At 42.0% G+C, this 19,622-nt stretch overlaps 1 protein-coding gene across 2 annotated transcripts in view; it reads left to right on the plus strand.

Annotated features, from left to right (window-relative positions):
* The window catches only part of gprc5ba (G protein-coupled receptor, class C, group 5, member Ba), a 42,900-nt gene that overhangs the window by 12,760 nt on the left and 10,518 nt on the right, over positions 1 to 19,622 (plus strand). For both annotated transcript variants that reach the window (XR_013203918.1, XM_077230588.1), the window contains exons 2-4: positions 4,068 to 4,132; positions 11,691 to 12,708; positions 12,787 to 12,899. Coding sequence is in view for 1 of the 2 variants with exons in the window: in XM_077230588.1 (XP_077086703.1) it covers positions 11,691 to 12,708; positions 12,787 to 12,899 (1,131 nt within the window). In the remaining variant the exon portion in view is untranslated. The remainder of the gene's footprint in view (positions 1 to 4,067; positions 4,133 to 11,690; positions 12,709 to 12,786; positions 12,900 to 19,622) is intronic.

Genomic DNA, 19,622 nt, shown 5'->3' on the forward strand with positions numbered 1-19,622 from the left:
TGGTGTGTTGCGCTGGTGTGTTACGATGGTGTGTTACGATGGTGTGTTGCGCTGTTGCCTTACGCTGGTGCGTTTCGCTGGTGTGTTGTGCTGCTGTGTTGCGCTGCTGTGTTGTGCTGGTGTGTTACGCTGGTGCGTTGCGCTGATGCGTTACGTCGGTGCGTTGCGCTGGTGCGTGCGTTTCGCTTGTGCGTTGCGCTGTGCTGTTGCGTTGCGCTGTTGCGTTGCGCTGTTGCGTTGCGCTGGTGCGTTGTGCTGGTGCGTTACGCTGGTGCGTTGCGCTTTTGCGTTGCGCTGGTGCGTTGCGCTGGTGTGTTGCGCTGCTGTGTCGTGCAGGTGCGTTACGCCGGTGCGCTAGTGTGTCGTGCTGGTGTGTTACGCTGGTGCGTTGCGCTGATACGTTACGCCGGTGCGTTACGCCGGTGCGTTGCGCCGGTGCGTTGCGCCGGTGCGTTGCGCCGGTGCGTTGCGCCGGTGCGTTGCGCCGGTGCGTTGCGCTGGTGCGATGCGGTGGTGTGTTGCGGTGGTGTGCCACGCTGGTGTTACGCTGGTGAGCCGCACCACAGCTGAAGCACAGCGCACTCACAAGACTGAGTGAGGGTCTAAGATTGTGTTATATAAGGTCCACAAGTCCTGCAAACTGACCTCTGACCCCTGAAAACGACCCGGCTGCTTCTGAAGTCACACACTTACTCACTAGGCTATATAGTAGCCGGAAAACAGTACGTCACAATAAAATGTCTGAATTCACAGAACTCCTAAAAGTCCTCGTATGATCTATATAGTTCAGGAGATTCTGAAGTGTGTGTGATGCACACTGTCCCATGAGGCCACGGGGGAGGGTACTGAGGGTCACATGATCATGACAACATGATGAATGTAGTACATTACACTCATACTTTATACAACTTACTTTTTTAGAGGCCGTGAAGTAATAACTTATTCAATATAAGTACCTACTCAAGTGAGTATGCCATTTCGGACACAGCCCGAGTGTGAAAATGTGGAGGATTTACGGTGCATTTCTTTCTTAAATAACCTAAATAAACTGGAAGCATGCAATATTCATTACATTTATTTATTTATTTGCAGCCAATGTATAATCTGAGATGGCCTCTGTAATACATTGGGTATTATAACAGCCATACAATCATAATTGATAATTACATTTCTGTAATGTGGTTGAACTCTTTTAGTTATCAGATGAATAATTGTTTTAAAGTTCACGATGAAAGCAGAGCAATAGAAACGTCTGAGACGAGACCGGGAACCGATAACATTTTATCGTAAAAGCTTATAAAAAAGCTTTTAAAAATAAAAAAGCTCAACAATTTCTACAATATATATATATATATATATATATATATATATATATATATATATATATATATATATATATATATATATATATATTCTACTTCGATTACAATGTCATTGTTTTAGTAGTAAATTGTGCATTAGCAAGAGTGTGATAAAAAAAAAAGATTTCTGGTAATTGACAAACACATAAAAGTACTATTAAAACTGAATCATTGATTTTTGAATATGGCTTATGTTTAATGTTTCTGGCAGATCATCAGATTCACTTCCCCGAAAACACATCATAATATTACATACAAACACAATAGTTTGTTCATATTGCTTGAACTAATCTGAACATATAGACTTTTTAATTTGAAAAATATATTGTGTAACCATATAGTAAAGTGTTTCCCACTTATGTGAATATTATTTCCTACTTGACGTTGCAAATAAAGACAGAGTATAGGCATTTAATGTCAAAAATATGTATTTAATCATATGTCATTCAAACGTCATGATCTGAACTGTGGACAAACAAGCTTATATGGTATAGCTTATGCTTTCTTTATACTATAACATGTAGACCTGTATACTGCACCTTTTTGCCACACAATGTAGAGCATACAAAAATAAATGTAATTTTTGGTTTGTAATAACTTAGAAAGACATATTGGTAATAAATGGGTGGTAGGCTAATATTGGCACAATGCCAACCGGTGTATTTGGTTAAGATGACAGGGACAGTTTAGAGTGGCTCTAGTACAACATAAGGTTGACATAATTGGATAATTTGCATTAAGACAAAACTAAAAATGAATGGTTGGATCCTTAAAACCTCAAATGTGTCATTGAATAAAACCATGTGCTCTATATCTCTCCAGTCTGATAACGAATTCAAGCTTCAGTAATCAGATTAAAGATGTGCATAGTTTCAGTATTTTAAAAATTAATAATCTTCACAACAAAACTGAATGTGAACAATGGCCGAAATATATTATTTTCCTGTTATCACTGTAAAGCTGCTGTGAAACGATCTGTATTGTATAAAGTGATTTATTATAAGCAATTATATTCTTATAGCTCTGTATTCTGTCATCAACAGCTCCAGCATGAGTATTCATCACAGGCACGTCTGGGAAAGTTATGGCTGTTGTTTCAGTTACTTTACACGACGATGATGTTCTAAAAACAGAAGAAACAAAGTTTTTCCTTTGCATTTTTTGTGTACCAACCTGAAGCACTGACAGAAATATGTAGTTGATAAGAAGAAACTGAGAGTGAAGGAGGATGAGCAGAGTAACCGAGACTAGAGAAGTTCAAGGACTGTGATAAGATTAAAGAAAAACTGATAAAATGTTTAGTTATTGTTCAATGGATGCTGAAAAATGTTATTTTAAAACTGTAAATCATATCTGGCCTGTTTGATCAAAATAAATCAAAGGTGTTTCAGAAATCTGAAGCTTTTACATTGAAACAGTCATGGGCTTATTTGGCACACAGTTGGGTTTCACACATGTACCTAACAAGCCAAGTTTGGGGTTTTTGACTCAATACAAAACATGGTGTTTAGATGAGAGATTAATCTTTGACTTAAAGGTGCAGTGTGTGATGTTTAGCGGCATCTAGTGGTGAGGTTACGAATTGCAACCAACAAAAGTTACGGTGGCCGACAGGAAAATATGTCATCGTCTGAGACAGCAGAGAGTAGCAGTTCAGCAATGAGGTTTCTTTACAAGGATAAATTAAGAAATTATGTTTACTTAATTATTCAGTAAAACTATATGTTATTGCGAATAGTATTGTTACTTGTTCATCATTGTGTCAGTGTTTTATTCGGTGAAATAAGCTTGCTTCCTTGCACGAAGAGCAACATAGTAACAAAACGCATTTGTCCGTTTAGGGCCACCGTAGAAACATGTCGGCGCATTTCAATGATCGGGAACCCGCGGTGTGTGTAGACAGAAACTGCTCATTCTAAGGTAATACAAATATAACGGTTCATTAAGTAAAATCTTTATACACCACTGAAAACTTCTTTTTCAAGGTAGTGAGGAAACGCGCTCTGTAGCGCTGTGTGTTCGCTGTCGGCTACGCTAGAAACATGGCCACACAATATGTCGACCTCCATCAAAGGAGCCCGCGGTTATGGAGATATAAATGTCTCATTCTAAGGTAATAAAAACATAACGGTTCATTATGTAAGGTCTTTATACACCACTGAAAACATAGTTATGGATCTTATATTGCATTTCTGTCAATAGATCCTCAGAAATATTACACAATGCACCTTTAATACTCTTCGAGTATCTATAAGGAAACATGGAAAAGTTGTATCACTGTGAATGTGGACTGTATCTGTCCTGTACACTCTCTGGCTCAGCTGAATTAACATGGGAAAGTGTGGAGTCAGATACTTTTAAGATAATGTAGGTATTTTTTACCTTGTAATATTAAGTTGTGCTGCTTTTTAAAAATCAGTTATTCAAATGAGACTTTTTGCTTTTGCTCACTGCTATACATGATACATGAGCATGAGAGCAATATAATTCATCAGTGTTTGAGCGGTCTCACAGAAACATAGCATGACTACGTGAATACTGTACTCCATTTCTCATATAAATGCTCTACCTGTACCAGAAAATGCATAAAAGTTTGAACCCTATCAAAGTGTTAAGAGAGTTTCGAGATGCATGTTTTTGTGTGTGAGTGTGTGTGTATGTAACATGAAATGTATGTAAACTAAAACGGTTTCTTTTGTTGTGCAGGGTCCATCTCTTAGACCATCGTTTTCAGGGTAACTGTTCTACCGCTGAATATATCTTATACTAAGGTAAGCTGATGGCTTTATATTAACCCATGACTCCCTTTATGCTAAGCTGTTTATGGTATACATGCATCGATTTGAGAAGATTGAAGCTAAAAACTACTTGCACATACAGTGGCCACAAAAAATGTTTGGAAAATTGAGTCACCCCTGTTTATGTCACCGCTTTAAAACATCAGGTGAAGAGCAGACGAGGAACCCTAGAGAGAAAGTCTTTTCATTTCCATGCAAATCATTTTTATTCACAACCTCAAAGTGATTTATATATGATGATCTGTGTGTGTGAAGGAAATATACAAAATACTAAACAATAACCAAATAATGAGTCCATATAATCCAGAACTATTAAGCACATGAAAAACATTCCAGAACATAATTTTCAGTTGTAAAAAAAAAAAAAAAAAATACATTCCAATTTTCATAATTCACAATGTATACACCACATCAGTAAAAACTGTGAGGAAAAATAAATATTACATTTGTTTAGAGCTATCATTTATACAAATAACTACAGTCAAGCTGGATACAAACAGGACCTCATAGAGACGACAGAAGAACACTGGACCAGCTTTAGCTCATGCGTATAGATACAGATTATAACTGTACAGATTGTACATGGTTTGTTTGTTTGCGCATAAACCCTCATCCTTCCCTCGCTCCTTGTAACTAATCTTTCCTTCACTGGTCAAAATGACCTAAAGCCCTAAAAAAAAATGTTTTGTCCACAAAGCTTATTTTATTCATTCATTTTGATAATATTTTTTTCTATTCTTTTGTTATTTCTTTTTTATTATTTACCTTTAAATTGCTAGATTTGACCAATACATAATAAATAAATAGTAATTTAAGCACATTCCTTACATTCTTTCTATTAAAATTCAAAATAACTCAGAATTTCATGCATAACCCTTTTAATTCAGCTCTAAATATCTTACATTGGGTGTCTTTGCCGACCTCTTGTGGAAAATAAATAATATAACATGATATTTCATGACTCTAGATGTCCTTATATCTCTATATGGAGCAAATGAGCTGTTCCTCTGTGTCCTAAAGTAATTTTTCTTCGGTGTGCATTCAGATACACATGTAGACATTATAAAATAGTTTTTTAGTAAAGTTTTTAGGTTTTTCTATGTGTGCTGAAGCATTCCTCGCATTCCATTCATTCCTATGGGGGTCAAATTGAGGGGTTTTTGTGTGTGTATTCGTGGTTAAAGTGCAACAAAAGTCATCTGATGAACATAACAATTTTTTTAATTTATTTTTTAAATGAGTTTCGGTAAAATGACCCGAGGGAACGATGAGTTAATAATGACAGACTTAATGTATGACTCCCGCATGTCACTGCCATCGTCTTTACCTTAATAACAATCGTCATCCATCAAAACTTTACTAGCGTTACACTGGTTTGCTTTATCCAATCCAACAGATTGCCCTGACTTTAGCGGGGGCTCGTTCAGGTCGATGAAATCAGATGAGATTTGAGGACGCTGTTCTGATCTGATCTTGAGTCAGGAGTGGTCTAAACTGCTTTATAAACCCTCCTCTCGTGACCACCTCTCTATCGCCTGATACATGCTGGCAAAGCAGACATTTTACACTGATGATTTTCTGTCACATCACATAAATATCCGTTTATATTTCTGCCGAAGATTAAGAGATATGAAGTACTATATAAATGCAATTAAATAACAAGAAAATATATTGCTATATCAAAATTGTGGGAAATCACCAGAAGAATATTTGATAATGCTCCTTTCAAGTCCATAAAAGGTTCAAGTTCCCATCATAAAACATACAAATCCAAAATATTTTTATTGGGCAAATATTTCACATACTGAAAAAATAGGAGAAGATTACCAATATAATAATACTGATAAAATGTGAGGAAGGGAAAAGAAAAAGGAAAACAAAAACAACAGTACACTTACAATATCTCCCTATGTTCAATCCACACTTCTTTACATTAACCATTTTGACCAGTACTTGTCAAATATATCCATGTTTAATCTTAGAGAGAAGGTCAGTATTTCCATATCATATCTTTTACAACACTATCCACTCTTCTTTCGTTGTTGGATGCAGCCATTTCTTAGTTATTGCTTTTTTACTAGCAACCAATAATACTTTAAGTAGGTACATACTTGTCTCGAGTATTAAGATCAGTTGGTATGTTTCCTAAATATATTGTACTGAAACTGTACTCCATCTCAAATCTCAATATTAATTTTATTTCAGTGACTACCTCTGACCAATAAGGCTGAATGCTGGACACTTCCAAAATCTGTGAAAGTAATCAGCCATAGAAATATTGCATCGTCTCCAACAGAGTGGAGATCCTGGTTTACCATGATCTTTTGCAAATTTTTAACAATTATTTCAGTACTGCACTAGTCCCGTCCAGTACCTTAATCTTGATTCTACTAATTTAACTAATTTTAGAGCTATATCTAAGCTGTCCTTTCTCTCTAAAACCCTTGAGAAAATAGTGTTAACCCTCTGGGGTCGGCGGTAATACCATGTTTATTTTTCTTTATTTGACAAAAAGCACAACACTTTGTTTTTATTGTGTGTACCCACAAAAAAAAGACACTTAACAGGATGTAATGATGTACAGCACTTATATGTAAGATCAAAATCAACAGAGTAATTTGAGTCTCTTTTGCACTGATAAGGAAAAAAGTGAGCTGGTATCGCCGCTTTGTTTACTACAGTTATACAGCGCGTGTCTGTGCCGTTCATTCACTCTCGCATCTACATTAGTAAACATGTTATTAAATTTACATGAACACATCCAAACTATATTGCTATAGCCTACTAAGAGTAAAAATAGACTGAAATATGTTGAAATAAAATGTCTGTATAAGCAACAAACTGCAAATGAACATGTATATGCTAATATATCATACACAATATGTTACAGACTAAATATGAATGTTTAGACAAGATTTTGTGATTAGTTTTGGATAGATTATAAAGTTTTGACTGTAAAAAAATACCACTGTCACATTAAATAGGTACGCTTTTGTTCACCAATTTCTGCTCATGTTAAATATACTATATGATGTTTTGTCAAAAATAAAGTAGGTATATTGAATTACCAACTAAGATGTTATTATAGTGTTTGTTCCAATATTCAAAATAATGAATCCTTACCTTTTTTAATACGTATGATAAAATGTATACTTTTTACAAAGAAAGAATACACTTGAAATATTGTTAAAATTGTAATTGTTGTTGTAATTGTAACCTATTTGTAATTGGTTACAATTTCTAATTGTAAAATATGTATATATAGATAATTTATTTTGTCCTTGCGTTCTTTGGGACCCTGTGACACTCCTGTGTGAAAGGGCTAATTAATACGCAGCTCATTATGTATGTGGCACATTATCCGCCTCCACGCATATTGCCTTTCCAAACAAAAGGTGTCTTATAAAATTTAAATCAATGTATTGTTTTGTGTGAATGATTAGGCAGGATGATTTTCAGATCATTTTGAAGCAAAAACTCTATGCAACAATGCCCATTAGTGGCATATGTGTTTTGTGGCCTTATTTCAGACACTTTAAGTTTTAGTTTTTTCAATAACCACGCATAAACATTATTCTCTAAAAAATACAAACATGTGCATACATGTTGCTTACATATTACGGTAGCCCTGTTTGTGCTAGGCTATATAGAGTGAATTTACACCTTCGCCATTAACATGTTTATAAATAACTGAAAAAAGCACAAATGTCAGAGCATGTCAGAACACCTCCAGGACCCAGAAAAACCCTCAGACCCCTGAGGGTTAATGCAGTTGAAGTCTCATTTTAGTTCAAACTGCATCTCTGAAAAATTTCAGTCATGTTTTGTTTCAGTCATGTTCAGTCAGATTCTGTTTCAGTCATGTTCAGTCAGATTCAAGTATTGAATCTGCACTTTAAATGATCTACTCCAGGTCCTCTTTTGTGTGATGTACCTCAGGGCTCGATTCTTCCACCAATTTTATTTTTATATGGCGTGTCTTTTCATCTCTCTTTACAACGTAATAAAAAAGGATCTTCTGGTCCACAGGAATTAAAAGTTTAGCTAAAACAGAACTGATGTTATCTTCTTTGGTTCCTATCACTGCCATAATACTTTTGATCGTTGGCATCTGTTTTCTATAGAAGCTTGTTTCCACCACAGAATAAAAAATATAAAAGGTAATTGCGACTTTTTATCTCACAATTCTGAATTTTTTTCTCGCAATTGTTAGTTTATAGTCAGAATTGCATGATATAAAGTTGTAATTGCGTGTTATAAAGTCAGAATTGTGCGATATAAACTCGCAATTGCGAGAAATAAACGTTATGTCATGCAATTCTGACTTTATAACTTCAATTGTCGCAATTGTCTTTTAAAATGTTTTATTTTGTGGTGGAAACAAGTTTCCATTGTTGCTTCTCATATTGCTCCTTGCTCAAAAAAAATAGGACTTTTCTTTGACTGCAAGTTACAATTTGAAAAGCAAATCATTGCTGTGGTTAAATTGAGCTTCTTCCATTTTCGACACTTTGCAAAAGTCAAGCATTTTCTCTCTTTAGGAAATTTGAAATACATAGACATTAAATAGGCAGTTGGCTACCAATATAACTGCTTCCTCTCTTTAGCTTTCCACAAGATTTTGGAGTGTTTATGTGTTTTTTTTTACCCATTCCTCCAGTAGAGCATTTGTGAGTAGAGCTTATCTCTGTTCCAGTTTATCCCAAAGGTGTTGGACCAGAGTCAGCTTAAAAGTTAGAAATGCACACAAAAGGAACAATGATATCACAACATTTGTTTTATTATTCTTAAAAGTAATGTAAATTATGTTATAGCCTAGTGTTTTTTCCTGTAGATGTATGCCTGTATGAGTGTCAGATGCATATCATTATAATAAGCCTAATTAATAATATTTTTTTTTTCCATGTATAACAGAAAGCCTCCCATCATGATAAAACAGCGTAACACTGGCACTGCGACCCGGTCGATCATGAAACCACATATAACTGGTATCCACTCTTTTTCCTCCTGGAACTCAGTTGTCAGGTCCTTCTCAAATGATAGTTGAACAAGATGAGCTTTTCGCTGGTGTTACTGTGCCGACAATACCAAAAGTATGGGGGTTGGTTTCACTTCTTGTCTCTGGCTTTTTTTGTAAGTTCATTCAGCTAAAATGTATGCGCTGCAGTGAACTCCGACTCCACTGGTTCAGTTTTAGTTAATGGCAGCAGAGGCTTGATCTTGTTTAAAGCCAGAATAAAGGACTGTCAGTGTCCATGGCACACAAAGCCTCTACCAGCTGGGCATTTCTTTCAGTAATGATGAGATTTCCCACAGAACGACAACAGAAGTGCAAAATAATATCTGTTGGCACTCAGTTTTGTCTCCATCACGTTGACCCACTGTGATTACAACCACACGAGTCTTTGTCTTTTGCTTGTTGGAGTGGCAATTGTTGTGAGAACCCAAATGCAATTTATTACAAAACTTGATCAAACATAAAACAAAAGCATGGCAAGGCATGAAACCGAAACAAGAACAAAGACAAGAACCTGAACAAGAAACATTCATGAAGCTAACTGACATCAGTTACACAAAACAATACTAGACAAAGACACAGGGCAAACATGAGGGCTTAAATACACAAGACTAACGGCTAGCCAAGGGACACCTGTGAACAATTGAACAATGAACCAATGACAACATGACACAACAGACAAGGGAACACAGGACAGGATCACATGACAGACAAGAACCAGGAACAAGAAACAAACCCCAAACCGTGACATAGCCCCCCCTGGGTGGCTCCTGATGCCCAAGAAAACCAAAAAGCAATAGTTCAGGAGGGTGTTGAAGCGGAGGTGGTCTTGGGCCATGGAGCGTGGGCGGACCTGGGCTGTGGAGTGTAGGTGGTGGCGGCAGTTCAGGGGCCAGGGCGGACCAGACAGTTCAGGGGGCCAGGGCGGGCCAGGCAGTTCAGGGGCCAGGGCGGACCAGACAGTTCAGGGGGCCAGGGCGGACCAGACAGTTCAGGGGGCCAGTGCGGACCAGGGAGGCAGGGCGGGCCAGGCAGTTCAGGGGCCAGGGCGGACCAGACAGTTCAGGGGGCCAGGGCGGACCAGACAGTTCAGGGGGCCAGTGCGGACCAGGCAGTTCAGGGAGGCAGGGCGGACCAGGCAGTTTAGGGAGGCAGGGGGGCAGGGCGGACCAGGCAGTTTAGGGAGGCAGGGCGGACCAGGCAGTTCAGGGGGCCAGGGCGGATCAGACAGTTCAGGGGGCCAGTGCGGACCCGGCAGTTCAGGGAGGCAGGGCGGACCAGGCAGTTCAGGGAGGCAGGGCGGACCAGGCAGTTCAGGGAGGCAGGGCGGACCAGGCAGTTCAGGGAGGCAGGGCGGACCAGGCAGTTCAGGGAGGCAGGGCCGACCAGGCAGTTCAGGGAGGCAGGGCGGACCAGACAGTTCAGGGGGCCATGGCGGACCAGACAGTTCAGGGGGCCTGTAAATTCAGCAAACCACCATGGATGATGCAGACCAATGCCTTAGTTCTTTCTTCAATCTGTCTCCATTGGGTTGGGCTAATCCAAAAAAGTGAAAACAAGGGGGGTGTTCTGAAGACAGACTGTTACCTGTGAAACAAGGTTGCTCTGAAAACACCCCCATTAGCAATTAGTGATGAAATGAATGTAATGATATTGTAGGATTACAAATTTATTTAAATGTTTAATTTAGATTTCCAATACAATAGTATTTTATATTGAGAAAGTTTAGAAATGATGAGACCAGGAAATCTCTGCAAACTGTAGGGGTTCCCAGCGGGATATTCCTGACTGTCCCATCTCAGTACGAGAAGGCTAGGCTTTTCCTGTTCTCATTGTTTACCGGGTGAAGAGTCATGCTGAGCAAGTTTGAATACCTGTTATTTTATTACTGAGACCATTTGTTTCATCTCAGTACGAGAAGTCTATGCCTTTCCTGTTCTCATGTCTCAGCTCATTTACATGCTTTGTTCATCACAATGTAATCCCTCCCCCTTGAAATGTATATATGAACTCAATGTATACTGCCTTAGTTAGACTTGACTTGACTTGGGTACGAAGCAGACTACAGCAGATAAAGAATCCTGGTTAAATAAGTCTCCTGGTTTTCGCTTCTGAGTTTTTCTACACTGAAGAAGGAAGAAGTTTACAACAATATTAACGCAGCAAAAAAGTCAACCAATCAGAATTTTAGTCGAGCCAGAACGCATCGACCAATAAATCGACTAGTCGACTGGGGGATTACAGCCCTATTTTTTCCCCTTGTCATAAGAACATGGATCTTCCTAAGAAGAAATGCTCATCTTCAAAGTTAGAGTTTTCCAGGTCCAGTTAAAGCAGCATCATTTGTTTACAGATAATATTCGATCGAATGCAATGACATCCACACTTGAAGTGGGATTTAGGTGTCCAAGAACATTTTTTTGGCTCTCACTGGATATGACGGGCCATGTTTTAAAAACACAAATTAGACTAAGAATTGCTCTGTCATTCTCATTTTCTCTCTCTCTTCCTCAGATGCCATTTTCCCCTGTGCTGTTCCTGCTGCTCGCCGGGCTGGATGTGAGTTGGTCTCAGGATGAGAAGCCGACGGTCCCGTTTGGCTGTGGGTTTGGTCTCCAGCGCCCCTACACTCTCCTGTGTGACCTGGATGCCATGTGGGGTGTAGTGGTGGAGGTGGTGGCGGCGGCCGGTGTGTTCACTGCTGTTTTACTGCTGCTGGTGTTACTGTGTCGCCTGCACTCAGTGACCGAGGCCCCGAAGCGCAGTGGCATCGGCCCCGTTCTCTTCCTGCTGATCGGCATCATCGGGCTGTTCGGGCTTAGCTTCGCGTACCTTATTGAGCACAACGAGAGCATTTGTTTGGTGCGCCGTGCCCTCTGGGGGGTGTTCTTTTCTCTGTGCTTTGCCTGCATGCTGGCACAGGGTGTCAGGCTGCGCAGGCTAGCTCGCGAGTCTCGTAGCCCAGGCGGCTGTGCCCTCGTCGGACTTGCATTAGGGTTGACGGCGGTGCAGGGTATTATCGCTGCAGAGTGGCTCCTGCTTACCGTGATTCGGGAGGGTAACCCGGCTTGCCAGTATCAGCCTCTGGACTTTGCGCTTGCTTGCGCATACGTGCTAGCACTCCTGCTAGCAGCCCTCTTAACAGCAACATTAGCGCTGTGTGGGAAGGCACGACCATGGCACTGTAATGTTGTGTGGCTTCTGGTCTCCTGCTTGCTGTCCATTCTCTTGTGGGTGGCTTGGGTTGGTTTCTACGTGTATGGAAACACAGTGCTTGGGAAGTCTCCAGACTGGGATGATCCGGCGTTAGCTGTAGCTCTGGTAGCTCAGGGTTGGCTGTTGTTGTTATGTCACGCTGCTCCTGAAGCCCACGCATGTCTTCGAGGACCAGCTCAGCCTTCTGCTCCAGACTATTTCGACACTTCCCAGAATTCCTCACGCATGAGAGAGGCCAGCCTTGATGAGGACATCCCACTTTCACACAGGCAGTTTGTGGAGAACCAGGGATATGCGTTTGATGAAAATACTGCAGGTACAACTAGGCACAAAGATGAATAGAACACTTAATATGCATTATAAAGATCCTAACATCCATCCTTTACTTTTGTAGGGTTGAGGAGTGGCAGTCATCATAATGGCAACACAGGGGCCAGACCCAGCGCGCCTTTCAGAAGTAACGTCTACCAACCGACTGAGATGACCATGATACTAAACGGAGGAGCAGTGAGTATTTCACTTTATATATTTTATAAATAGGCCTGGAGAAACCTTATTCCCAAATTCCTTACTACATCTGACAAGTGTGAGACAAGCTATTGACTGAATCGAGCTTGAGACAGGTGAAATAAATACAAATAAATTTCAGAGAGATTTTTGAGGTCTCTTACCCCCGTTGTTGTCCACAAAACTTCAGTGCAGACACTTTGAAATAAAAGACAGAGAAAGCAAAAAAGGGCATTGCTAACATCTCATCCAGCCAGCCACCTCCGTTTTTAATAACAAGCGCAGGTGAAGCTCTGGGTGTAGCTTCGTCCTCTGTCAATGGCTGCAATATCTGGTTTAGCTGCTGCCATTATCTCTACGAAAGTGATCAGTTTAGCAAGGTTTTGTCGGAGTCGCCTGCACACTCGCAGTAGTGGCCAAGAGCGTAAAATTGAATGACAGTTGACGAGAACCAATCAGATTAAATAACATGTATCCAATCCTGATTCGCCAGGGATGCAGCGACCTGCGTCCGGAGGAGAATCTTTAAGAAACCAATTAGAGACCAGCTTCAGGTCACATGCTGCCCGAAAATTTAAGGACTCCATTTGTAGATGGACATCCATTTGTCCGGCGTCCCTCGCCCATGAAAACGCATGAAACATATTGAAAAACAAAGAAAATAGTTAACCGATTAAAGCCAGTTTTTATTAATTCCTGAGGCTCTTACTACCAGCCTGCACATCGTTGGAGTAAACTATTATATTGTTTTATTTTTATTCAATTTTTATATCATTTTTGTATACATGTATATTTCTGAATTTTGATGGGGGCGGCGCCCAAGCGCCCTCTATTGACAAGCCGCCACTGCTCAATACTGAACTTGTGATCGATATCACATCTCTTTGTTTACTGCTAGAAACTGGTAGCGGTCAGATAAGTATGATTTAAACCATGCTAATGCAATTTCACTAATGCCAACATAATTTTCGAGTCCATTCAAAACAATGTTGTTGTCGATAGTGTCAAATGGAGCACTGAGATCGAGTAACTCTAAAAGAGAGATACAACCATGATCGGATGATAAGAGCAAATCATTTGTGACTCTAATGTACTATGTCTCAGTACTGTGTCTGAGCTGTCTCAGTACTATGATACAGTCTAAATCCTGACTGAAAATCCTCGCAGATACCATTTCTTTCTAAAAAGGAACATAGTTGTGAGGATACTGCTTTTTCTAGTATCTTTGAAAAGGTAGATTCGAGATCGGCCTGTAATAGACTAATTCACTGACTAATTGACTAAGGATCATGTTGCATTTTTTTAAGAAGCGGTTTAATCATAGGCAGCTTAAAAGTTTTTTGCACTTGTTCTAATGACAAAGATGAATTAACGATATTGAGAAGAGGATCTATGACCTCTGGAAGCATCTCTTAGCTTAGTCGGTATAGGGTCTAACACATGTTGTTGATTTAGATGATTTAATGAGTTTAGACAATTCTTCCTCTCCTATAGCAATGAATAAATACATTTTTTCCTCAGGGAGACTACAATTCATTGTCTGATGTGATACTGTAGTGGATGGTTGCATTGTTGTACTTTTCTCTCTAATATTATCAATCTTGTAAGTAAAGTTCATAAAGTCATTACTGCTGTGCTGTTTGGAAACGTCTGGGCTTTATTTACTGTTGAGTTGTGTTTGTTTTCTTCTAAGAAGGTTGAAAAATAAGCAGATCTAGCAGTTTTTAATTCCTTTCAGTACGCAATCGTGCTCTCTCTCTCCATGAAATGCAAAAAAAAAAACTCTAGTTTTGTTTTCTTCCAGTTGCGCTCCATTTTTCTGGCTGCTCTTAAGGGCTTGAGTGTGCTCGTTGTACCATGGCGTTGGACTATTTTCTTTAACTGTGTCTGAAGTGCTGCAGAAGAGAGAGTCAATAGTTTCTGTTGCAACATCGAGTTCTTCTAAGCTTTCTGGGATGCTGAGGAGATGAAACTGATCAGGAAGATTATTTATAAAGCAATCTTTAGTGTTAGAATTGATAGTTCTACCCTATTTGTAACACGGAGTCGGCTTTCCGACCTTGGCTAAATGAAGTTTACACGAGACTACATAATGATTTGAGATGTCATCGCTCTGCTGCAGAATTTCAACGGCATCAACATTGATTCCATGTGACAATATTAGATCTAAAGTATGGTTACGACAATGAGCTGGTCCTGACACGTTCTGTTCAACTCCAATAGAGTTTAGAATCTCTCTAAATGCCAATCCCAATGCATCTTTTTCATTATCTACTTAATGGATATTTAAAATCGCCAACAATAATGACTTTATCTGCAGCCAGTACTAACTCCAATAGAACATCAGAAAATTCTTTAATAAAGTCTGTATGGTGCCCTGGTGGCCGGTATACAGTGGCCAGCACAAATTTCAAGCAGGATTTATCACGTAACGTTACTAAAAGCACCATCAATTCAAAAGAATTAGCCTATATTTAAAACTAGACCTCAGAGTAATACTGAAAATTTTGCTATAAATTACATCTACAAAAATGGGGCTTTGAGTGGGGCAAAGACCCTTTGCCTTTTAGACGAGGCTCGTTTTTATAGCAGTAATCTTGTGGGGTGAACTCATTTAAAGTAATGTAATTGTCTGGTTTTAGCCAGGTTTCTGTCAAACACAGCACATCTAGGTTATGATCTGTAATCATATCATTTACAAAGAGTGATTTTGTTGAAAGGGATCTAATATTCAGCAAACTGAGCTTTATCATTTGTTCGTCTGTATTATATCTGTTTTTTATTTGTTGAACATCAACTAAATTTTTACCCTTAAATAGGTTTTTTGAGTTTTTTGTATTTCCTAGTTCGGGGAACTGCCACAGTCTCTATATGATTATATCTAGGTGAAAGAGTCTCTATGTGTTGGGATTTATCTGACCTTGGTGACGTGAGACAGCTAGCAGATAGTCAGTTAAGCCAGTCCTAGCCAGTGCTTCCTGACCTGAGCCCCAGAATCAGATTGGTCAAGGATCAACTCTGAGACTATGTGCTATATTACTTGAGAGAAGAGCAACACCATCCCAGGAGGGATGAATACCATCTTTTTCAACAGGTCAGGTCTGCCCCAAAAACTTTTCCAATTGTCTATGAACCCTATATTATTCTGCGGACACCACTTAGACAGCCAGTGATTGAGTGAGGACAGTCTACTAAGTATCTCATCACTCCGGCGAACAGGAAGGGCTCCAGAGTATTTTCCAGTGTCTCACATCATACTTGCGAGTTCACACACCTCTTTAACATTAATTTTATTGATCTCCGACTGACTAAGTCGAACATCATTAGTGCCGACGTGAATAATAATTTTAGAGAATTTATGATTACCATTAGCCAGCAATTTTAAATTTGCTTTGATTTCAGGCGCTCTGGCTGGCGGTAAACATGTGACTATGGTGGCTGGTGTCTCTATTTTCACGTTCTGTGTTATAAAATCGCAAATAACATCCTGGTTGCGTATGCAACCCACCGTTCCCTGAAGGAGGGAACGGAGGACGTAGTCGACGTGACTGAAATGGGATCACGCTAGGGAGCCTATCATCTTCGAGTACTATTGAACGAGCCAATGTAATTGGCGTGCGTGATTCGCATCACACACTCCGCCCCCGCGGCGCGGGTATAAATACGGAAGTGGATGCACGCACTAGTTGCTTTTCGCTGAGGAGCCGAGAGTAACCCGGGGTCAGCGGTGGTCCAGCGGTAGTGGCAAGGGGACTACGTCCTCCGTTCCCTCCTTCAGGGAACGGTGGGTTGCATACGCAACCAGGACGTTCCCTTTCAGTCGATAACGTCGGACGTAGTCGACGTGACTGAAATGGGATCAACCATTGAACACGCCACTAACGCTGCCACCTTCCAGTGCCTAAACCAAAGCCTCCTGATGCCCCCGCAAACTTAAGGCGGGGAAGGACAGGGCTTAGGCCAGGGAAGTCACTGCTGTTCCTACAGGACCACTGGGAAAGCGTTCCCCGTACGTTGGAAGGAAGGGACGCTGCGGAAGCCACATCCAACCCGAGGGAGGAAATGTGGAGAATACACATATGAACTGGGCGGAAACCGGGCAGTCTAACATATGGAATGTCACTGGGGTGGCTCCAGCCTAAGACGGGGGGAGACACACCGGACAGTGACGGCAGAGAGACTCTGCCGAGGGAAGACACGGGCTCACCGCAGGGAGCCGTATCGTGGAAGAATACACATATGGGGTCACCGAAGGGACCGCAACATATGGACCCAGCCTAACACAGGTTCCACACTGCTTACGAGTGGTAGGCCTAACACCAGACGTCCCGCACGTCCGACGTCGGAGGGGTGTGGAGGAACTCAACAGGGTTCAACTTTAAGGGAACTCAACTGGAGTAGAAAGGCGCACGTATCCAGTCCATAGGAGGGGAATGGCGCAGCAAGCCGACACTTGAACCGGGCTCACGGTGAAACTGGCTTCATGAGAAGGGAGCCCACGGGAAGCAGCGGTTCAACTAGGTGTCGTCCAGCCCCCAACTCTAGAATCTGTTTAGCAAAGTATATCGTCAACGCCCAGGCGGAGCACTTTACACTCATCATAGAGGAGCTCAACCCTAAGTGGACATGTTGCATCTCGGATCTTTGCCGAAATGAAGGCAAGCACTAAGTGCAACTTTGCATGGAAACAGCCTTCCCTCTCTGCTGAATTCCAACAGATATTTGAAGAGCTGGTCTGAGGTCTATGACTTGCATTCTGTACACGTCCAAGCGAATCGGACAGAGAAGCCAGGGCTGGATCTGCCTCCTCCAGGGCAGCGCTTGCAGGCTCACCACCTGCTCCTATTACGGGAGAGGTAGGAACCTTGGGCACAATCCGAGCCGGGGTCTCAGCTTGTGAGAGTTAGCCGGCCCAGACTCCAGGCACAATACGTTGACCGAAAGCGAGCAAGTCCCTACCCTCTAGTAGAGACCACGCGAGCAGGAGAACTGATATAACAGAATTTTTAACTCACTACCTGCAGTGGCTCAGGGGCGGTCTCTGCAGTGCAGTCGCACCAGGGACAAGGCCCAAGAGGATAAAGAGGGACACAAGGATTTACAAGACCTTGCTCCTCAGGAACCTGACGATCAGAACGTGCTTCTGCATACTTCTGCAACACGATGAGCGTCGTTTAAACACCGAGGCAACATCATTTTGAGGGTGATTTAGGAAAACAGCCTACTGCAACCCATTTTGCAGGAAAGAGAGCACTGAAGTGATCGAAAGCTTTCAGGATCTCCTCAGGGGAGAAGACGCACTCAACGATTAGGTTCCACTTCTAAAGGCGTAAGCACGCTACCCAATTCTAGGGGGTGCTCGCAGAAGTGATGGTAACTAACACATGTTCTTGTGATAGCCACCTGAACCTCCGCGTTCGGATGTAAGACCGCCCGGAATCTCCGGGGGAAGAACGCGTGTGCCATCGTGCCCCGTCCCCGAATCCAGGGGAAGTCAGGAAGGCTGTTGAAGGGAACCAGGTCTAGTTGGGCCAATGAGGGGCAACTATGAAGACCTGTTCCTCTCCTGACATGGCACGTAGGTGCAAGTGACGGGCGCAAAAGACAGGAGCATTGCTCAACACAACATGTGAAGATCACTGGGCTTCAGGAGCATTTTCTGCTCAGCACTTGGGTGTGACAAGTTCACTGAGCTTCAGGAGCCTTCCTGCTCAACACCTGAGTGTGATAAACTCACCGAGCTTCAGGAGCATTTCTGCTCAACACTTGAGTACGAAGAACCTCACTGAGCGACAGGAGCATTTCTGCTCAGCACTTGAGTGTGACAAGTTCACTGAGCTTCAGGAGCATTACTGCTCAACACCTGAGTGTGATAAACTCACTGAGCTTCAGGAGCATTTCTGCTCAACACTTGAGTGCGAGGAACTTCACTGAGCACCAGGAGCATTTCTGCTCAGCACTGCGTGTGATGAATTCACTGAGCTACCTGTGATGGACTCACTGAGCTACAGGAGCATTGCTGCTCAACACCAGAGTGCGATGAACTTCACTGAGTTTCAGGAGCAAATCTGCTCAACATGAAGAGTGATGATTTCACTGACTTGCAGGCGCAAGGCGACCATGAGTCGCAGTCACTTTTAGAAGGCTCACTGGGGTTAAACGCATTTCTGCGGGCCCCTGGGGCCGCTGAGTCCCAGTGTTTGTCCAAGGGTAGTCCGCTCGCTTTACCCAAACACTGGCGGAAAAATAAAACCGGGGGGGCAACTGAGCGGCCCCGGAATGGTCATGACCCAGCCGGACCCAGGGGATGGAGTCTCCACTTGCCCTGGCTATAACTGTCGTGAGGCTCGATGGCGGCACGATTGAGTAAGCGGGAGGAGTGGAATAAGGCGCCCTCAGAAGCGTCTGACTCCAAGGAGGAGGTGACGGGTGAGTTTGTGACATGCAGGGGAAGCTTGCGCAACGGTCGCAATGTCTAACAACTCGAGGCACGAATGCCCGTGTAGTCGGGGGTCGCCCAGGCCCCCGTTAAAACACGCCCTTTGTACATGGCCGCTCTGTTGAAGAGGGTTTGGCAGCAGACCGGGATGAACTATAGTCACACAGGGTGAGCTGCTCTGCCACGGTCACCTCGGGACTCGATCGTGAAGCTAGCGCTGAAGCGGTCACATATGGAGGGAGCCAAAGGCTGCGACTACCATATACCCCAGGAGCCTCTGAAAG

Source organism: Siphateles boraxobius, unplaced genomic scaffold, assembly GCF_051911475.1.
Source record: "Siphateles boraxobius isolate OS27281-9 unplaced genomic scaffold, OSU_SipBor_1 15, whole genome shotgun sequence".
Lineage (NCBI taxonomy): Eukaryota > Metazoa > Chordata > Actinopteri > Cypriniformes > Leuciscidae > Siphateles > Siphateles boraxobius.